Below are 22,133 nucleotides of genomic sequence, written 5' to 3'. Positions count from 1 at the left end.
AGTGACTAATTTTGTCAAATACTCTATAGCATACAATGGGCAGCATTATGCACAGTGTTGAGTACTCAGAGTGACCTTCAGCTAAGGAAGTACAGAAGAGAAGATAACAGAGGTTGGGGATTTCACTGTAGAGACATAAAGGACAAAGGCAGAAAAGGCAGATACAAAAACCAAGGAGAAAGAAAAGACAGACGAGGAGAACGTGGAGCAAGTAAGAGAGGGTAGACAAGCTACTACGTAAAAAGACACAGAAATGATGTATAAAGCGAGGCAGAACATAAGAGGAACCCTAGAAAAAAAAGAGGAGAAACTACTTTGCGGAAAGTCTCTCCTGTCAAGCAGAAAATACTCCCTCTAGAAGAAGAAAATCTTGACGTTAGGAGCAGTTCAATAAATCTGAGGCTTACTATACAGACATTTTCCTGTGATCTTAATTGTAAGTATCAAAATCTAAGCTTCACTTTTTTCCTAAAAATTGAAGCTGTTGACAAAATACTATACCAAGCCATGGTACACACAAGCCCTGTAACAAGCCATCCTGTACACTTGCATGGAAAAAGGAAGCAAAGGTGAGTCCCATGGAAGAGAACAGATATCACATCACTAATGACAAACGACTGCATCTACGCTGTATGAAGAACACAAGCCCAAAATACCTGGCTACAGAGGGTGTGCCAGAGGGACAAGGGAGAAAATGCAGGGTTCGTACAAACTCTAGTAAAGGTACACTCTCATTCCTCTGGTAGTTCTGCCTCACTGGGAGAGTAGTGTTAGCACATCCAGCCTCATCCTGCACACCACACAGCTCTGCAACAGTATCAGGAAATTGCCCCCCCCACACCCCTAACATCATTCTTCTGATGATTATTAAACCTGGAATAGTCCTGACCTGATAACTCTTTGCACAATCTGCACAGAGTCTGAAGATCTGAGAAGTATCTGCTGACATTTTATTTGACAGAGGGGTGAAAAAGCCTGACAGACGACTGAAAACTTGCATCTGCAGAGAAGACAGAGGAAGGCACATGTCAGAGCAGAACCATCATGCTTTGTATTCCCTTTTGCCTCCAGGTATGTGAGGCCTCCAGCGATGACGGCTCTCCTGCTATGGAAGCAGAAGCATTAGTTTCCCAAGCAGTGTCAGTTACAGAGCTCCCCAGTTAGTCCCCGATTCCAGTTTTTTATATATCACTCTGCAAGGTTTTCCTAATACTGTATATATTAATAGAACAAGCTCACACAGATAATTTCAAGAACTTTAAAATTTTTTAACTCGTTACATGTCAGCACTATGTTCCCTTTGTGACCTAAAAAAATATGTTTAGCATTTCCATTGAAAAAAATGTTGAAACTGTATTTAAAATACCTAATTATTTTCCCTTTTATAGAGTAATATGAACCATTTATCAACAGCCATCTATTTATGAAGACTGAAGGGTGTTAACACTGAGGAAACTCCATTATTAGAGAGCACTTCCCAGACACAAACATATCAGAAAAATACACAAGTGAGTTTCTACAGGACACATTATGTTGGCAAATTACTGAAATTAAACGGCCAAAGAGGACATGACACATTCATTTTCTTGGTAAAAGCAGGCTTTAAAAAGGTAATGAGTAGCTGCAGTTTATTAAAAAAAATTGTATTAGCCAAACTGAACGTAATTTCAGTACATTCCAAAGCATGTCAGAATGGTTACACAACAGTTACCAGCATCACAGCAGCCTTTCTGCCAGCTTTTTTCACTTCTAATGGAAAGAGAAAAAAACTTACCCCTTAGAGCAAACACTGTAGGCATTTTAAAGTTCCTGACACACATGTAGCTACATGAGTTGTCTCCTTCCCCGCACTGTGCTCAAATGGTTGTCAAAGTGACACGTTCCTCCTTGTCAAGGTGCTCATGTCGATAAGTACATACTTAATTTCAAGAATCCTCTTCCCCACTGTCTTTGGTGCTTTTTTTTTTTTTATTCTGCCTCATTTGGTATACGCAAAGTTAGACCATGGGTAAGAGTCTCTGAAAATGCTGCCTGCGTTTGTATTTTTCAAAAGGTTTAGGCTGATACCTGGAGAGACTGTAAAACACACCAGTGGTCTGTATGGACATCAAAGGTGTCACACCCGTTTTGAATGGTACCGAATAGAACTGATACCAGCTAGGAGCTGGGAATCAAGGCAAGTGTGCATACTGGTGCTTCTTCCCACACAATGTGCCTGAATGGTTAAATGTTACATACATAAACTCAGGATTCCATTTCAGGGATCAACGTCATCAGTGAGTACATGCAAATCTACTGATTTTCTTTTCTGGAGGCACCCTAAAACCAAGAATCAGGAACACCATTTTATAAGCCTGTTGCTTCTAGAAATACAGTTTAGGCAAAGACATGAATCGCCTATGCAGAACAGAGTCCAATCCTTTTGTTCTGGACTTGCCTTAGTGCCCAGCTTAATGCTGTGCAATAGGAGCAAGACTCAGAATGTCAGCTAACAGCTAAACTATCATCCCGTTTGATTTCATAATTTTGGCAGACACAAGTCACATTCTGTCCCTACACTTTGAAAACAAGAGAAGAGTGATACAGTATCTCATCCAGATCAAGCTGCCACAGGCAATGTGTACTGCAGCCAACTCATTAGCAGCTTGAATAATAATAAAAAAAAAATCTATAACTGCAGTATTAAGCTGCTGTATGATGGTATTTACACCCATTGAAAGGCTGCCTTGATTTAAATAGAAGATGGAGATGGCTTGCTTTCTCCTATTGAAAAAGATGAAAGAATAACTGGCTTTTTAATTGAATTAGTTTCCAAGTATCAGGGTAAAAAAAGGGTATGTTGGGCTTAAAACATTTTGTGATTTTATCTTTAAAAATACCTTTTGAAAGATGAAGATAGAAATTTTCCAAATGAAACCCTCCATAAATGCTAACATTTGAACACTTCTGCTCTATTTTATTAATTTGTTGCAATTAAGAACATTAATCACCAACTTTATCTGCATTTTTGGGCAATTTCTACCTTCCATTTTCAACAGTGCTTCTTTCCCGCCCTCAAATTTTGTTCAGTCTGCCAAACTGTCTGGAGAGGCTGGAGTACTGAAGGTAAAGAGCAAATTATCTCTAGCCCATCAAAAAGCGTGAAAATACAGTTTTATCCAATTCGTTACAATAAGATTTGCTTTTAAAACATGGATGCCACCAGTTCTTGATCAAGTAGAGATCTTACCTTCTTCGGCCCCTTTTGGAGATATGTATTACATCTTCTAAAACAAAACTAGACAAATGCTTTATTTACATTTTTCTACCACCTCTCTTTCCTTACAGGTGAGGGAACGCTGCCGTTATATGCTGTTCTCAAATCTCTTACCAACCACCATTTAGTAAAAAAAATTTGGTGTGTGACCTCTTCTCCTTGGGTATCACTGAAAGGGTAAATAGTTTGAAAGCGACCACTGCTAGCTCTGAATTACACCAACAAAAATCTTAAGAGCACAGCAAGAACTTGTACAATAATGCAGAGACAGCCCTCATTTACATCACGCATATTGAGTATATTTGTAGCTGAAGGCATGTATCCAGCTGAATGACCATCACAGATGCAACAAGCAGAAAGAAGAACATTAGCTTACATACTTGCTTTGAACTTGCTGCTAAATTCAGAAGAGCCAAGAAAAGCATGTAATCCGATATCGAGTCTTATGAATTCTGCATGAATCTGTTAAACACACCATGCATCTCGAGTATTAGAGACAGGACCCAGAACTAGATCAACTCATGTGTGCCCCAAAGCAAATCTGCCAAAAGGAACGAACGTAGCTGGAACCTTGCTGAAGAATGCAGTACTCACACTAATGCTAAATCTAAAAGCTCTGTTCTAACACAACCAAAGGTTGTCTGGTCGTAAGGCAGTCTGTGAAACAACACAGGCAGACAACAGCAATGGTTTCCAGCAGGCCTCATACCTCATAGTTTCCTGCTTGGTCTATTGTCAGCTATTGCACATCAAGGCTTGCCTGTTAAGATGCACGGGTAAGAAGCCAAGTAATTCTTCACTGGGTGGGAACATTACACAAAATCTCTCTTTCTTCAGAAAGATTTACTTTCTTGAAATCAGCTCTCCTCTTTAAAAATGGAAAAAAAAAAGTCAGGAAAACAACTTACAAAAAAGTAATTAAGTTTGTATCAGGAAGAACAGTGTGCAAGAATTGTTCACATTTCAGAAAATTAGAAACTTTCTTGCTACAGCAATTCAGTATTTTGCAGTTTTCAGTAGTACATCCTGCTAAAGCCACCTATTGATCACTCATTTGAGCTAAAAATTGAGTATTACTTCTTTTGAAAGGCAAAGCAAGTATACATGAAGAATCAAAACATGTTCATTCTAACTGATGGGAAGAGAACCAAAAAAGAACAGCCCAAAGCAAATGGCTTTTCCACCGCCAAACAGCTGCCGTAAGTTGACAGCATTCTTTCTCACCCTGTTTAAAGTTACACATCTGAGACTCCGGCATAGACTAGGACTGTACAATTCTGGTCAATGAAAGCAAGAGTATTTGACACAAGTTAATATTCTAGCACAGTATCTAGTACTGTTCTGAGAATTCACTATCTTCCCTGTCGCAGAACATACAAAGGTGCGTCTTCCCTAAAATTTTATTCCTAGAAAAACATTATTGTCCAATGTCACCTATACAGCTGCAAGTGTCGGTCTCCAACCTGCACTCACCTACCGCTTCAAGGCAACTGAGAATTGTTTGCTTCAGCTGGATTTAACACCCTTGAAAAGGTTGATTTTATGTATTAAAAGTTGGAATAAAAACTTGACTGGACAAGTGCCTGCACAATCTAGTCCAAAATTAATGTTGTCCTTGCTTAAAGCAGGAATTTGGACTAGATGACATGCCAAAATCCTTTCCAATTTTGATGATTCTCTGCTATGCCTCTCCATACTCAAAGAAACTTGATAAATATAAACCAGGAATTAAATATTTTACCCACTTTCTTGCATGTAGTTTAATTCAACATGTTCTTGCACCTAGGAAAGTTGAGGAACTTGAAAAAAGCCACTCTGAAGTCTATACAATAAAACATAACACACAAATTCAGATTCTTCTATGTGTCTCTTCAGTGAATTACTTCAAAATATTTACAGTGAATTCTCATTTTATTTCATTGCTTCCATTCTGTACACTAAATTTGCATTTAACAATATTTCAAAATCAATCCAGTTCTCAAGTTCACCATACTTTCCATTTCAATGCTTACACATTTAAAATACATGAAAGTTAAATTCATAACAGCAAAGCAGACCTGCAAATGATTTAAAGTCAGAACTTCATTGCAACAATTTTTCATTATTTTGCTATGACTACTTTACATAAGTCATAACTACTATACAGTGATTAATGATTAAAATGCACATCAATTTACAGTATTCAAAGACAGACTTGCCACAACGAAGTGTGAAAAAGCTAGCAGCCTCTCATACAATTTAAAAGTGACTCTCCACATGCTTATTTTACTTGCTAAAAATCATCCCTCCCCCTAACTTTCATGATATTTACTGATGAAACCAAGGACTTATTTAGAATGATCAAAACTCCTTTACAGGCTGAAAGTTGTGATTTACTAGGGGAAGAGAGCAAAAATGGTACATTTCAGTAGTTCGCCTGCACATAAACAGACTCAATTCTGTGCCACAAATAGAGACTTTAAATGCAGGACATCAGTGCTTAGTAAGTAGATAATTGCATACATACCTGTCTGACTTCACAAGAGAAACTCTAGAAGTAGCCAATGAAGTTTTTACGCTTTCTATACATTTTGAACACTGATACTACACACATTTGTAAGATTATTCTACTCCTATAAGAAGTAGCAGAGTTAAACTAGACCCTGAAGTTATGAGTGGAAAGGTGACTAAAAATGGAACTTACACATGCACACATCAGTTTCTCATTTGCTTTATTCACACACTTTAGTTACTGTAAGCCTTGCTAACAAACTGCAAGACAGCCAGATCTGCATTCTGTCCAACTTTGCCCAAACCCAAGTTGCTGTTATTTTGTACAAAGCAATTATTTCTCATCATTCTCCTCTGCCACACTGCAGCAAATTAAGATGTCTTCTGTATACCTGTAAATTATGACATTTATGTCTACTTAAGTTACTTTTACAGTTTTTATTTTGCTCAAAGCTCCATTAACAGTGAAGTTGAAAACATGTTTAAAAGACCAATAAATCTACCAGTCTCCGACTTGTAAGTTCTTACAACTTATGAAAATAAACTCCTTTGAGCTGGCTAGCAGTCCAAATTCAGTATCAGATGTAATGTTTATAAAGCAGAGATTAAGAATTCATATCCATTCCTTAAGCCAGTTAACTGGTCAGAGGAAGGGTAAATCCTCACTCCAACCACATTTGAAATCTGATTCCCTTCTTTATGACTGCACATTATATATTTGTGTCTGTAACTTCAAACAGTACTTTTTTTAATTACACTTAGGTATCTATATCCCCATTTTTAAAACAAGTTTTTACAGTGTAAGGAGAATCCATAGAGTGGATTCTTCAAATTTCATTTTCTAAGCCATTTTAAACAATAATTAGGCTAGTAAGTCAATCATGTCCACTGTGCTAAATCCACACCTGAACAGATTAAGAAACATTTTGAAGCAGTGTTGAGTACATAATTTTGGTAAGCTGTAAAACTGCCACATGCAAGGTATACTGTACTATAACAGCTCCAAACCCTTTATAAAAACCTAGCATTCCTTCTTCCCGTTTTATAGTATTTATACAGTCTCTCATTCCCTCATACTGAGTATTGATAGGAAGCACTTCATAGCCAAGGTCTGTATTGTCAATTATGGTGCGTGTCCCTTGAATATGAAGGCGGTGTAAAACTGTCTCCAGTGGGTAAAGCATGACATCAGCACAAAGGCTAGCAGCAAAGCTAGCAATAAGTTCTGGAAAATATGCATCCAGCATGCTCTGCACAGAAGTGGAGCTCTCGGTTGGACGGTTGTGGGAATTATCCCTTTTCAGAACAAACAAAACAAGCTTCTGGACGATGGAACTGATGACATAGTGAAGAACTCCATGAAGAGCAGTTGGAAAAGTCAAGACCATCAGGGGAAGAAGACGCTTGCTATGGGGTACTCCCATGCCTACAACTCTGCCGATTCCTTCTTTCACACAGTCCAGGATGCCAGGATTATCTCGAATGATTTCGCTCTACAAGTATAACGGAATAGTTACAACTTGTGCTGTCCATTTCACAACCACGTCCATCCACTGACACTTTACATTGCTGAACTTTATAAGAGAGTTAAACATCTGCATGCTATTGTATCTACACAACTACATAGTTAATTCTTTGCTCTAACAGTCTTGATAGCAAATGTGCTTGAATGCTTTTAAAAAATGAACCCATCTCAAAGTCTTCATTTCACATATATTCCAGTTATTTGTATTACTGCCAAAGAAATTAGACTTGCAACCTACTAATGAAAGTATCAGTCTGCAAAACAGTCATGTACCAAAATACCTACTTTTGGAGCAAACTGACAGGAAGTATTTATCTAACCTAAAAGTCCTTTTCTTTGTGGACTACAACTACAGTCTTTGAATTTGAGTGTGCATAATAAAGACTTCCATGACTAAAGTTGAGTTTAAAGATCATTTTTAATTTGAATTTAATAGGTTCAGCTCTGGACATTTGCATTGCATTACTTGCAGCTAAAATTGCACTCATTACCCATGCTGCCTCTTAGAAAAGGGATAATTATTTTGATCATGTAGTGAAAAGAAATAACTCAGTAATTATTTGTTCCATTATACTCCACCTATGACTGTAGGATTGAAGTACAGACATTGTTTCCCCTTTTGATGCTTATACAAACTCAATATTTATCATCTCTGCTACATTCAAAATTCGGGATTTGGGAGTTCTCTATGCCCAAGTCTGAGTCCATGCTGGCTGTGTTCTGACCTCATGCCAGGATAAACCACCAGAACATTCCTCAGTGCTCTGGGGAAGGACTAAGCCTGCAAAGCCTTCATAGTCAGTCTGTGCAGAAACTAGTTCAAATACTGGAGAATATAATGTTGTTCCAGACTTTAAGCACAAGTTAAGCATTATAACTCTTATTGAATCCTCTTGTCCCCTATACCATTATAGCCACTGCACTTCAAAACTGTGCTTGCTTTTGTCAAACACGCCACCATGTGGTTTGAAATATTAAAGACAAAAACATCAATGTGACAGCTACAGATTTCTACCATTTACAGTTATTTTAATCAAATCTATTTATTCGGAAAAGTGTGTCAAACTAATACTGCTGAACGGTATGGTTTACCAGAATTAAGACAATCAAAGTTAATATTAAACTCGTAGTAACAAATCCCACAATCTTTAACTTGCATAGTTTGTTACTGATCATTGTCCTTTTGCAGGACAGGAATATAATGTAAACCTGATAAGACAAGTTGCCCCCTGCAGTGACTGATACAGTGTAAATAAAATCTCCACAAATGCTACCATTACCTCTGTTGTGTTTCTAATAAGAAAGCTCATGATGGTATTTCCAGGAACTGGAGAATACATTTCATACAGCATCTATACACCTATTCAGTAAATCATTTGCACACTGCTGAACCTACCAAGCCTATAACCCTTGGATCTCAGTGGAATTATTTTCATAAGCAACGCTTTACAGAGATGATCACATGTCTAAAAGGCTGGGGGAGATGCCGTTTTGGCTTTTTGGCTGTTTTCTTATTACACTGCTTTCTAGCAAGAAAACTTTACTACTTATACCATCAAGAAGAGCTCACGCTCTAAATCATGATATCTTTTATCAGTAAGTATGTTCAGGTCCAGCAACACAGCTGACATCCTTTCAGACAAAAATACAAGCAGTAAGACACCTGAATAAAACATTCAATTCTGTGACCTGCTATGAACTCAGGAAACGTGAACAGTGTTCTACCACTGCTTCTAGTTCCAGGATTACAGCATGCTCAGGTTGAAGCCAATCCCCAGAACATAAAAGACTTTCCTAAGTCAACTTTTTAGTACAGTATCAGTTAAATCTTCCCATGGCTTCCACAAATGCAGAGATCCACTCAGGCTGGATTTCTGGAATACTACTTTCAAAATAATTCAACAGAAGAGAGGAACAGGGTTTCTTAAATACAGAGTAACTTTAGAGAACATGAGTTTGTTGTTGGGAGTCTATCTACACGCCCCCAGGCATAGACATTTAATCTCACCTGTCCCGTTAGTCCATAGTGTGGCTAGTTCAGACAACACAGCCTTCCTAGTACCTTCTGGCTCCTTTACGTTTGGATCCTCTGCACAGAGCAGAACCCTGTCCCTTAAGAGTACCTGCCTCTAAAGTACATTCTGAAACTAAGAAACTGTAGAAGTCAGCCTTGTTTGCCTCTTCTCCACAGAAAAAGCATCATTTTGTAGACATACACCAGCAGTTGGACTGTAGGCTTAAACAGCTGAATCTAAATCAGTCTTTCCAGTACTTATAACTTGTCTATGCTATGAACGAAAATTATTATTTTGATGACTGAATGGCATGAGAGTGACTGTGCTGCACAACCCTCCACATGAGAGCTCACTTCACAGTAAGAGTTCCATTAGCTGCACAATGATACTATCATGTTCATTAAGAAGAACTCATTATATATAGACAGCTGGAAGAATTACCCTGGACCACGTCTACATAGCTAAATCCTATCTCCTTCTCTAGAAAGAGACGCAACAACTTACTGAAAGGCAATCTGCAATACAATGCCAAGTGCTACTCTGTATAATCACAGAACAAGTTAAGCTGTACCCTAAGTGACAGGTCCAGATATTTATTTTCATGGCTAAAGAACCACCAGATGAAAATCTGAAAGCAAGAAGCTGACTGAATGCAAGCAGTCCTGAAATAGTAGAGTTCAGTATTGTAGCAAAATAAAGCTGAACTACTGGAAAAGCTTTACAGTTGTTACAGGGGAAGTGGTCACTGCAACAACTTGCCTAGTAAGCCTTTTAAAACCTCAGTTAAGAAGGCATACAGCCTCAAGCAAAACAAATCCAACTACTGCAACATAAACCTGAATCCAAAGCCAAAGATTCACCTTTCCACACATTCTAATCTATAAAGAGAATAACAATATACTTTTAGATGTTGTGAACCTACCTGTACAGTTTCAATCAGGCTCGCAGAATAAAAAGGCATTGCTATCACATGTGTTAAACTGTAGAAATTAACAAGGTAACAATTAAGGTCATGAAAATGCTGTAATTTTAGTCAAATATGCACATGAAAGTTGATAAAGTTATCTACCAAGACATGCCTGACAGAAGACTAACAAACCATACCTCCATTATTAAAATGCACATTAACTAGCAAAGATAAACTTCAGTCTGAAGTTCTGTTAAATTCTATTTCCACACAACCAGACTGATTCAGGTCTCTCAGCTACCGTAATTTAATTACTAAAAGAATCAAATCTTTAAATTAGTCAGGTTCCATAAAGACACAGGGATCTAGTAACAGAAAACAATCTGTGGAAGTGGTGTATGCAATCAAGATTGTTCAAAAAAATCAAAATCAGAAAATTATTATTAGCACCCTGTCAAGCAATCACAGCTGCAGATTAAACTATTGTACATTTAGTAGTTTTCTTAATGTTTAGATAATCAGACATCAGTTAATAACACATGCTATACTTACCCTTTGAGTAGAAGGTGTCCACCTATCTGCTTGAGGTTCCATTTATGTGAAAGCTCCCTAAAAAGAAAAGTATTTACCTTAACATGGATAATCACATGTCATTCTCATGCATTTCTTCCATGGGTGTCAACATCTAGTTTTCATACTGGTGTTCTACTACCTATTTACATCGCAAGCTTTCCCATAACGGAAAGACATCAGCTGCACAATCATTAAATCATGCTTAACTTTTCAAATTTATTTGGGCCTGTTAGACATTCTACCAAAAAAGCTTTCAATTATTATTAGTACGGTGTCTGTAGCTCTCACAGCTACTGACTTTAGTGTTCTGCATTTTGCACCCTTATATAACAACTCTTACAGCCATTTTCAGGGAGTATTGGATTATTTTAAAATCTCTATAGTTTTCTCCTTTATCGACACATATTTTTTATTATGTTTTGTTTTCGTTATGCTTTTCCTGTTAATTGTGGTTTACCCAGTTGTTGTTTCTTTCCTGAAAACCTCAATCACATTCTGACAGTTAGACAAGACCAAAACAAGTACAATAGGTAAGACTAGAAACGGCAAAGTAATTCTGCACAGACTTAACACAAGTCTTTTGGCTTATGACCAGTCTTCAGCGTATTGTAGTAGAAGCAAAAGAAAACCCATGTACTTAACACAAAGGTGACAAAAAACCCACATTAAAGTAGTATTTTCTAATTACACACTTCAAAATACGAACAGTAAACATTAACTATGCTTCACTTGAAAGAAAATATAATCCCACCTACCTCAAGATAAGATCCAAATACCATATGTATTTACGATAAATTTGGTAAATAGGTACGAGGTAAAGACATTTCTGTCTGAAATACTGGACATAGTAGACTATGCATTTTTAGTAACATGCTATAAAGTGTTCAGCTTCAACGCTTGTCCAGGAATTGCATTCACCCACTGCCTGTAGTTAAAACAACTCTAATCCAAGAAAGGAAACTCTTTACTCTTTTTCTGAAGAACTCTCACAGAATCACAGAAACACAGAATGTTAGGGGTTGGAGGGGACGTCTGTGGGTCATCTAGTCCAACCCTCCTGCCGAAGCAGGGTCACCTACAGCAGGCTGCACAGGACCTTGTCCAGGCAGGTCTTGAATATCTCCAGAGAAGGAGACTCCACAACCTCCCTGGGCAGCCTGTGCCAGGGCTCCGTCACCCTCAGAGCGAAGAAGTTCTTCCTCATGTTCAGACGGAACTTCCTCTGCTTCAGTTTGTGCCCATTGCCCCTTGTCCTGTCGCTGGGCACCACTGAAAAGAGTTTGGCCCCATCCTCCTGTCACCCACCCTTCAGATATTTATCAGTATTTATTAGGTCCCCTCTCAGCCTTCTCCTTCAGGCTGAACAAGGCCAGCTCCCTCAGCCTCTCCTCATAGGAGAGATGCTCCAGTCCCCTCACCATCCTTGTAGCCCTCTGCTGGACTCTCCCCAGTAGCTCCTCATCTTTCTTGAAGTGGGGAGCCCAGAACTGAACACAGTACTCCAGATGGGGCCTCCCTAGGGCAGAGTAGAGGGGAAGGAGAACCTCCCTCGACCTGCTGGCCACACTCCTCCTAATGCACCCCAGGATGCCATTGGCCTTCTTGGCAGCCAGGCCACACTGCTGGCTCATGGTTAACCTGTCATCCACCAGGACACCCAGGTCCCTCTCCACAGAGCTGCTTTCCAGCAGGTCCACCCCAAGCCTGTACAGGTGCATGGGGTTGTTCCTCCCCAGGTGCAGGACCCTGCACATGCCCTTGTTGAACCTCATCAGGTTCCTCTCTGCCCAACTTTCCAGCCTGTCCAGGTCTCGCTGAATGGCAGCACAGCGTTCTGGTGTATCTACCACACCTCCCAGTTTGGTGTCACCAGCAAACTTGCTGAGGGTACATTCTAACTCTGCATGCAGGTCATTGATGAGGAAGTTAAACAAAACTGGGCCCAGTACTGGCCCCTGAGGGACACCACTAGTTACCAGCCTCCAACTAGACTCAGCGCCGCTGATGACAACCCTCTGAGTTCTGCCATTCAGCCAGTTCTCAATCCACCTCACCGATCACTCGTCCAGCCCATGCTTCCTGATCTTCCCTAGGAGGATGTTATGGGAGACAGTGTCGAAAGCCTTGCTGAAGTCTAGGTAGACAACATCCACCGCTGTCCCCTGATCTATTCAGCCAGTCATGCCATCCTAGAAAGCTATCAGATTGGTCAGGCATGATTTCCCCTTGGTGAATCCATGCTGACTACTCTTGATAATCTTCTTTTCCTGCACTTGCTTGATGATGGCCTCCAGGATAAGCTGCTTCATCACCTTTCCCGGGATGGAGGTGAGGCTGACCGGCCTGTAGTTCCCTGGGTCCTCCTTCTTGCCCTTTTTGAAGACTGGAGTGACATTGGCCTTTCTCCAGTCCTCGGGCACCTCTCCTGTCCTCCAGGACCTCTCAAAGATGATGGAGAGTGGCTCAGCAATGACACCCGCCAGCTGCCTCAGCACTCGTGGGTGCATTCCATCAGGGCCCTTCCTCTTTAGTAACTGACCTGTGTATTTAGGAAAGTGAGAGCTACTAGTTACACAGAGTTACTAGTAGCTCTCGCTTTCCTAAATACACAGGTCAGTTACTAAAGTGGAAGGGAAGATTGTTTACCACTATGTACATCCACTAAGCCATAATCCTTAGAAGATGGGGAAAATGAAACCAGCCAAACTAACGCCTGAAAGCCTTAACCTGCCAGTCCACTAGGTGTAATTATTCTTGCAGTGGAAGAACTGTTACTGAATGAGTTTGCCTAGTACAGATCCACATTCCACTTGCCACAAAAATGCTAACACCCATTTCTGGGCCCCTCTCCTAAAACACGGAGATTCTTTTATGACGTTATGATACAGAATTGGAATTGACATCTTACTTCACTGTATCCTTTGGAGCTTGATAATGTAGATAAATAACCTTTTAAATCGGATTTGCTGGTACTGCTGCTATAAGCTACAACCTTCATCTCTCAGTGACAGCCCAAACGTGCAGGCTAACATTAAACAGGAAGGGAGAGAATCCTGTAGAAAACTGCATGGGGTGGTCCATGTACAAGACAACCATTTTAGCCAGATCACTCCCCCAGTCCAGGTCATTTCGAGACCATTCATACACTGTGCTGGCACAAGGATGGGGTTAACATTGAGGAAAGAATGAGCAGCTAATGGCAGAAAGGACTGCTTCTTTTGGCAGCAACACCAGCTTACTTTCCAAATGACTGAACAACTGGCCCACAAGAAGGAAAACCTTGCTCACAATGGACAGTAATCAGATAAACATTGTATCACACCTCATGAACTTAGGCATTCTCTACAGCAGTATTTAAAAACAAGAACAAGTCACACTCGGAGTAAACTGTGTGCCTGGTAATTTCAGTTACTTATGAGACAGAACAGATCAAAAAGCTTAACTACACACCCCACACAATTCAAGTGTGAAACGCTCTTGCTAATGCTTTTGAGAAATGTCAGAACCTACAAAGACTTACTTTTATGATGCATGCATCGTAATAGCAGTTTGATTCATCCTGCCTACATTTCTTATTTTTAAAATCAGATCAGTTTCCATGTCCTTTAAGTACTTGGTCTCTGTCCACACACTAAAAACAGGCACTTGTCTTGTGAAAGGTAACACAATTCTCAAGCCCACTGGTCCATTCAAACTCAGCCAGCCTTAAACCCAACTACTTGCCCGCCTCCCTAATGTATTTTCCAAGACAGGTCTTTACCATTTTACTGACTTCGAAGCGTGCCCTGCAACTGTTAGGTATCTTGTCCAAACTTTTGATTATCTCAGTCTCCTTGCATTTCACTAAAAGTTTTAGTTACTTTATGCAATAAACTCACACAAGTTGCTTACTCTTAAAATATCTGTAACAAAACTGCCTATATATTACATATTATTACAGTTGTCAGTCGTTGCTGTTAGCTCTGGACCATTATAAAAATCAAACACTGATAAAAAGTCTTCAGACGAAAATTCTTTATCAGACTTGTATGTGAAAGCAGAAAGACATCACAATGTTTTACCATAACCTTGGAGTTACAGCTCAGCGTAAGAAGTATGCAGTCACAAATCAAAGTAAAAAATATTACTAAACTACTATAGCCAGAGATGAACATAGTGAAGTAGAATTATGAATATCTCATTAAGTCACTCATTTTTAGTTGTAAACCCCTTAATTATGAGAATACTGAACAATGTACATATAGCTGTTGGTAAGACAAAGCTGACAGCCACACAGACTTATTTACCATGTCTTCTAATTTATTAATGCAGGCCATTCTGCTCTCTCACCTACCAAAGACAGCAAAAATGTTCAGCTAGATGTCAGTGGTGGCTCATTAGCGTAAGTTTTCTGTATTTAGGTCAATGAAACTAGGATTTTTTACTTTAGACATGGTATTTGCTAGTATCACACAATACAAACCAAAATACAAAAAGAAACTTATGAATTTTGTTATAAGGCAAATTTGCTATGTCATTTCTATACTTGGACCAGTAGGCATACATACCAAACATACAAAGCTCCCATAAAAAAAGAAAATCTACTTATTAATCACAAGCTTGGCTTCGCCAAAACAACCACACCGCGCTGAAAGCACCTTTTCAGTACATGACTGTTCTAATCGAGTAAAATTTTTCAAGCAGCCTTACATTTATGATCAATTTCCTAGAAGCAGTGAAAAAACCCATGCAATACCTTGGCAAAGGTGTAAATTCACTGATGATGCCTTCTGTTCCCAGGGTTATGCCCTGAACAATGAAAGTGCTGCCCATTCCTTTCCAGAGAGCTCTTGGACCCTGTGTTTTGAAATATGCAACATACTTTGATTCATGCAACATACAACTCAAAAATCTTTTCATCTTGGTAACTTTTATAAAATTGCAGCAAATCCAGACCACACAGGGCTACAATTCTACCATTAAACTTCACTACCACTAAATTCAGAGGACAACTAACTTTTCAGCTCTGAAGAAACTGTTGTTCTTCAATAATTTCAAACAGTCATCAACAATTTTGGAGGCCTGTGTCTCACTGTTAATACTCTGCACCACAAACTTAACACCATTTTCTACAGACAAAAACAAGCTTGAGTTGTTAAAGCACATCCGTAAGAAAACCAGGAATTCTTTTCCTACTGTCTTCTGATTCGAGTTTCAGGATTGCCATTCCCATGCAGAACTGGAAATTCATTGGAAGCAGTCATCTGGGTCATCTCTTTATACACATAAAGATTAACTATTTTTTAGAATCTTCATTAAAAAAATTAGCTTCAGGGACCTTTTTTGTTTTCTAACATCTGCAAATCCTCCCCACTAAATACTATACTTCTTAAAACAAAATAATTTAAAATTATCGTCCTGAAACATTTCTGCAATCTTAAAAATAACAAACCCGTACAATGGCCATGTTTTTAACCACCAGGTACATAAAGAGTTAAAGATATCAATGTACATATGTGCTACAGCAACCTTCACTGCTCAGATACAGCCTGACACCAAATACTGACCTGTGTCTTATTGATGCTGTACATAATATTGACAATAGTAAATGGAGTGAGATTGTAATTCCGAGCATGATAGTTAACCTGTTAAAAATATAAATAATGGCAGTTTTATAAACACATTTGCAGATGTTGCAACTCTAAAGGAAAAAGCACTTCCAAAGTAAGGACTTTATCTCTGTTACAGTCAGCTAAAGTGACCGAAACATGAGTAACTTCTCACTGAAACTTAGGGAAACAGGCAGAACTTCAGTACTTGTATGCTGAAAACGTAAACTTGCTTGCAAATGGGGATCTGGAATTTGCTCTGCAGAGTCTGAAACACTTACTTGCTGTAAGTCATTTTCCACTGCTCAAACAACCATGAGTGAGAACGTTCAATATAAGTTGAATTTCAGAATGGAAAACTTGTGTTACAAATAAAAACATATTAATGTAGCGGTGTCTCCCTAAGAACCACGAAGCTTCCTTATATTCTAGGGAGTATGAAAACACAGAAATATCACAGTACAAAGGAGCTCTGACTGGCAGAAGTAATATAAAAGACATACCTGACACTGACGACGTAGAACAATGCAAGGGTGTGCCAACACATTTTCTGTAAATAGGCTTTAGAAGAGAAGTGAATTTAAAACATGGGAAGCCACTGTAAGTTTATTAGAAAAGGCTTGTTTTTTTTTCTCTAGAAACACTAGATCAGTATTTGGAAAAACTATAGATTACCTAGTGAATCAATGAGGCATTTTGGATGGCTACCTGATAGCCTGCCAATACTGTAGTGGAACAAGTATTAAAAAACCTGACACATTTAAGTACGAAAAAGCCCACATATATACAGTGTGTATGTATTTTTATACGATAAACGACACATCAAATTTCTCAACCTTTCCCTGTGCAAAATACGACAAAACAAGACAGGCCAGAGCCAGAATTACGGAAGTATTAGGTTCCAGTTTTATGTTAATTCTGCATACCACATTATTAATCATGACACTCCTTAGCAGGGCCAGAGGATTTGTACTAACAACTGAGATTTTTTTAATCAGAACATGCTACCGCCTAAAACCAACCCTCCCACCACTCGCAGAAATGGTATTTCAATTAAACCTTAAAGGAAGGTTCTCTCAGTTCTAAAAGCAGATTCCTGGTCACAGCCATGCAGAGAAAATTTCCATTTCATCTCCAAAGTGCCTGAGTGATCAGAGTACTTACCTATATGTGGTTCAAACCTGGGATATGGATTAGAATAGCAAAACCTCCAGGTTTTGCCTAAGCATCCCAAGTAAGAGCTCTGACCACCAAGCTACAGGCCGTCTTGGGTAGGTCTATTACGGGGATTTTACTCTGGATAAACAAGTACTAACTTGCACATAAAAGTACTGAGCCTGCAGTTTCCTAACTATTAAGCTAATTCTTAGTTTGCTCCTACCAAAAGAAGTGAAACTTCCCCAGAATCCCAGCTACTATCTATTAAAGCCCTCCTGGCAGCCAACTCAACTAATCTCACAAAAACTAACCTTTTCTTTTGGGTATTTTCTACAACATTTCTGACTTGAACCATGTGTATCTGACAAGTGATCTGGTACAAATACAAAAGCAGAAGCAGGGAGAATTGCTCTCAGCAATGACACATGTTGATCAGCCATCTTTCCCAAAACCACATGCTCATTTTAGTCCCAGGGGCCATGGTGCTTAGCCTGTGCAAAATTTTGTCATGCTTGATTAAATTAAAGCATGCAGTTCAAAGGGACAACTGAGCCACACTAGTATTTCTCTCCTCCCAAAGATCAACGTGTTCCTGCCTATCCACTCCCTTGCTGGTACGCTCCTGAGCAGGCTGGAAAGAAATCAAACAACTCTCCACACTTTTGGGGGGGTTAGTCCTTCCCTCCTTGCCCCCATCAACTCTATTTTAACAAACTGAACAGGCTCACCAAGGGGACTGAATGAGCAAGCTGAGCCACTGCAAGGGAAGCAGTGGGAGAAGAGGGACAGGCAGTTTCATAATCTAATTTATCAATTCATTACTTGCCCAAAACAGCCACTCCTTCTTATCTATCCCTTCACCCTCTGGTCCAGTTAGCTGGTGTCTGCTGGCTTTCACAGCAAAAAATAATCCAGCTCTTCCGTTGACTTTGCCTTCTGTTTCAGTGGGTCAGCCTGGTTAGAAGAGGTTCTGATGGGCATCAAGGGTGATAAGAATGGGGTAAGCAGCAGGACAGGCTGGTGGTCAAGTAAAAGGTCCTCCTCTTTAAGCAGAAGTACATTATAAGAACCTCAACTGATATAGCTTCCCATGTTGGTCTAATTGTGTAAATGACAGAAGTACTCTCACGTTCTGAAGAGAGCAGCACTTTTCTCTAACAAGTCTCTCTAATAAGTCTCACATTCAGGTCAACACGAAGCAAAACTTTGTAGTCCTAACTTTTTCAAAGACAGACACCCACCTCTCACCATTTCACAAGTTGCATCAGTGTGTAGACCAAGAAAAACCTAACCAGGTGAGTAACTAAGCAGACATTCTACAAAAAATCCTAAGCTTACCATAATCCTTACACTTGACAATTTAAGCTCTGAAAATGATATTAAGCAAGTTAAAGTCCACCACTTCCTCAAATATTACCAGTAATCAGTGTCACCATAATGAAGAATAAAGCATTGGACCACTTGGTTAGATGAACATTACTACTCCAGGATACTTTTATAATATACTTTAAGATATTTTCATCTTCTTAGGAAAGATTTGCATTACCTAAAAATATTAGTAAAAGTGGCAAATGTTGCAACAGTTTTCTGGTGTTATTTTCAAGTTGCTCTGATAGGGTAAACATATACTGGGCATATCGTGTGACAAACTGTTCCTTATATTCACTGCTAATTAAGTCATGTTGAGAAACAGTTCAGCTAAAGAGAACAGAAACCTACGTGGATTTTGGGCAGTAGGTTTCTAAAGGAACTTCAACTGCATAAGTCTACGGGGATAAAAACACAACACAAAAGCACAGATAGGGATCATCAGACAGTTATAGCTTGACTACTTCATTAACACTGAAAAGTATTACACAACTCTTACCTTGCTAGACCAATACCAAAGCCTGCAAATCTGTTCAACTGCTCTGAAAAAAATGAAAATGGATTATACAGCAGTGATAACCACAAAATGGGAGAAAATGCCATGCAGACCATGCGAAAAACTAATTTTATACTGTACTTGCTTCAGAAAATTACGAGCACTAAACCACCACACTTAGGGCAACTCAGCAAGAGAAGACACAAAAAATTATTCCTCCAGGAATATTTGCACTTTGGATTGCATTTGAGTTTGTGTACACTTCCATAAATAAAATTATTCTTCTCTTTAAACAGCTACAGGGGGAAAAAAGAGACAAAGTGAAGAGTAAAACAGAATATTTTAATATCTAAAAAATCTAACTCAAACCCACTACTGAAAAAGTTAGCATGCATGACAGTTTACAATAATTCTGAAACAAGTTTAGGTATCTGAGGGAAATTAATTTTAAAAACAAAAACAGTAAAAACAGAGAAACTTTGGTAAAAGCAAAACAAAACGCCATTGGTGACGTAGCAACAAACATCATCATGATGCAAATTTTCAAGTCAGTTGTTTATGTCCACTCCGCAAAAACCTATTTACTACAGAACTGTTAAAATTGCAGCAAGTGCAATGGGTTTGATTCTCTGTTGTCTCCTACCAGGCAGTCATTGACACACTGGAATTATCAGAAGAGGTTTCAAGAATAGTATCAGAACTGTAAAGGCAACTGAAAACTAATGCTGAGCCCTACAATCTGCAGGGTGCGAGCAGTCTGTAAACATGGGTAACGCCAGTACGTTCAGCGGAGCTCCACACAGATGTGGCAGCCCTCCTAAGGGAAATGAGAAGATTCTCTCTACTTGCAGAAGCTGGACTCCATGATTCAGCAACTGCTTATCATCCCTCCAAAGTGCAGAATCAACATACCCTCCATGAGTAGACAGGGCAAAAAAAGGTAGAGTCCAAGTATCTAAGTATATTTAAGTCGTGCTTGCATGGCTGAAAGTCCAGCTAAGGATTGTGGTCATTACAAGACCTGAACAAAAACGCTGCACTACAGGTTAAAAAAAACAAAACCAAAAAACAGAAGACTCACTGATTAATATAACTAAATTTAAAATAAACTACTCTTTCATAAAGCTCTGATACTTCAGTGTATATAAACAGCTCCAGGACATCCTTTTAATTAAAGGAGACAAAGTTCAGTAGCCTAGATTTATGAAGCTTCTCTTAGTTCGCTTGAATTTCACAGCAACGTAAAACGACACTGGTACTTCTCAGGGCTTCCGCTCGGTTTCCCACCGACGACCGGCCAGGACTCGAACACGGCTGCTGCCCCGAACCCCACCGGGTCCCACCGTCCCTCCACCGCCACGCACGGAGAGCGGAGAGCAGGTCTACTTCAGCCAGCTCACGCCGCGCCCCTTCTACTTCCCCAGCGCAGGGACCAAGCAGCCAGCAGACGCCAGGCCCGAAGCACCGGCGCTGGCCAAGCCGCGGGACGTCCCGCAGGCCCCTCCCGGAGGCGGAGCCATTCCTGCAGGGCACGGCTCACACGGGCAGCGGGGACACGGCCGCACGCTGCCCTTTTTTCTCCCCGGCGGTTTTGCGTTGCGGAGCCCACCGCCGGCGAACCCAGGCGGCGGCACGGCCCTGCTCGCCCTCGCCCGATCACCGCACTAACGGCGAGGAGCCGGCCGCCCCGGCGGCCCGCGCCCTCCCTTACCGGCGCCGGGGCCGCCCGCCCCGAGGCTGGGCTCCTCGTTGAGGCCGGGGCCCGCCAGCGGGGTGCCCGCCCCGTACAGCGGCGTCTTCTCCCCCCACTGCAGGTTGCGGCTGCCGGGGATGTCGGGCGGGGTGGTCACCCAGTGGCCCAGCTCCGAGGCGCTGCCGAAGGGCCTGGCGCCGGGGCCCGGCTCCTCCCGGCCGCCCCCGCGGTAGCCCAGGCCGTCGAAGCCCTCGGGGCGCCGCGGGTGCATGGCAGGAAGCGGGCGGGGGCCGCGCGCGGGCCGGCACCGGAGCCCCTGCCCGGTCGCCACTTCCGGCCGCGGAACGGGGAGGGGGGGCCGCGCCCTGCTGAAGCCGATCGCCAGGCGATGTAATAGGGAAGAAGGCGGGGCCTGAGGCCGGATGGGCCAATAGCGTGCCTCCTCCTGCCCGTCTCGGGGAGGAGGGAGTTGAGCGCTGGGGTCAGCGGGGCTGGGCCGGCGGCGGAGGGCGGGCGAGGGCGCTCCCTGCCGTTCCGGCGGGCCGGCCCGGGCCCGGGGAGGGGAGGGGGGGAGCCTGAGGCTGGGGTGACTCGCGAGCCTGAGTAAACCCCGCAGGGGAGACAGGGCCGGAGGGTCCGAGAGCGGTGCCTGCCTGGGGTCACCGCAGCACCCCCACCCCTGAGCTTCCCCGCCGCTCGCGGAGTCCCCTGCCCCTTGAGACGCTGGTGGCCGTGCGGCCTGCTGGCTGAGGACGAGTGGGCACGGTCCCCAGCCGTGTGTCCCCTTCGCCACCCAGAGAGATTTATGACGAGAGACAGCCCGTGTCTGGCACCGTTGGAGCGCCTTCGCTGTGGGCTTGGGGCTCCCCCGGCAAATCCTGCCCTGGGAAGCCCGCCAAAGTCTCCCACAGCTAGGTCTCGGTCTGACCCACAGCTTTTCCTTTTTTTATATACAAGGTTAAGCCAGCATTAGTCCGTTCGAGTCTAAGTATAGCGCAGGCAGCAGGAGTCATCCACCGCTTCGTGCTTTCCCACCATTATAGCCCTGTCCAGCTGCGCACAGT

The 22,133-nt window shown here is 41.3% G+C and overlaps 1 protein-coding gene across 1 annotated transcript; it reads right to left on the bottom strand.

Moving 5' to 3' along the window:
• Positions 1–1,693: 1,693 nt before the first annotated feature.
• SLC25A46 (solute carrier family 25 member 46) lies at positions 1,694–21,390 on the bottom strand. Its single transcript, XM_075410989.1, has 8 exons — positions 21,088–21,390; positions 19,380–19,422; positions 16,858–16,915; positions 16,313–16,390; positions 15,502–15,602; positions 10,746–10,802; positions 10,209–10,266; positions 1,694–7,239 (listed from the first exon to the last, which is right to left on the bottom strand). The coding sequence occupies exons 1-8, from the start codon at positions 21,338–21,340 to the stop codon at positions 6,661–6,663; spliced, it is 1,227 nt and encodes a 408-aa protein (XP_075267104.1). The 5' UTR covers positions 21,341–21,390; the 3' UTR covers positions 1,694–6,660.
• Between the last annotated feature and the right edge of the window lie 743 nt (positions 21,391–22,133).

This window comes from Opisthocomus hoazin, chromosome Z (genome assembly GCF_030867145.1).
Source record: "Opisthocomus hoazin isolate bOpiHoa1 chromosome Z, bOpiHoa1.hap1, whole genome shotgun sequence".
NCBI classification, from domain to species: Eukaryota; Metazoa; Chordata; class Aves; order Opisthocomiformes; family Opisthocomidae; genus Opisthocomus; species Opisthocomus hoazin.
Note: the sequence above shows the minus strand (reverse complement) of the source record. Positions and strands in the feature narration are given on the sequence as shown.

Bases quoted from the DNA above. Each gene is read 5' to 3' on its own strand.
- SLC25A46 (XM_075410989.1), bottom strand. From the start codon at position 21,340: ATGCACCCGCGGCGCCCCGAGGGCTTCGACGGCCTGGGCTACCGCGGG. The intron at 16,916-19,379 runs GTAAGAGTTGTG...TCTCTTCTAAAG, and splicing joins TTTGGTATTGGTCTAGCAAG to CCTATTTACAGAAAATGTGT. The intron at 16,391-16,857 runs GTATGTCTTTTA...TATTTTTAACAG, and splicing joins TTCTACGTCGTCAGTGTCAG to GTTAACTATCATGCTCGGAA.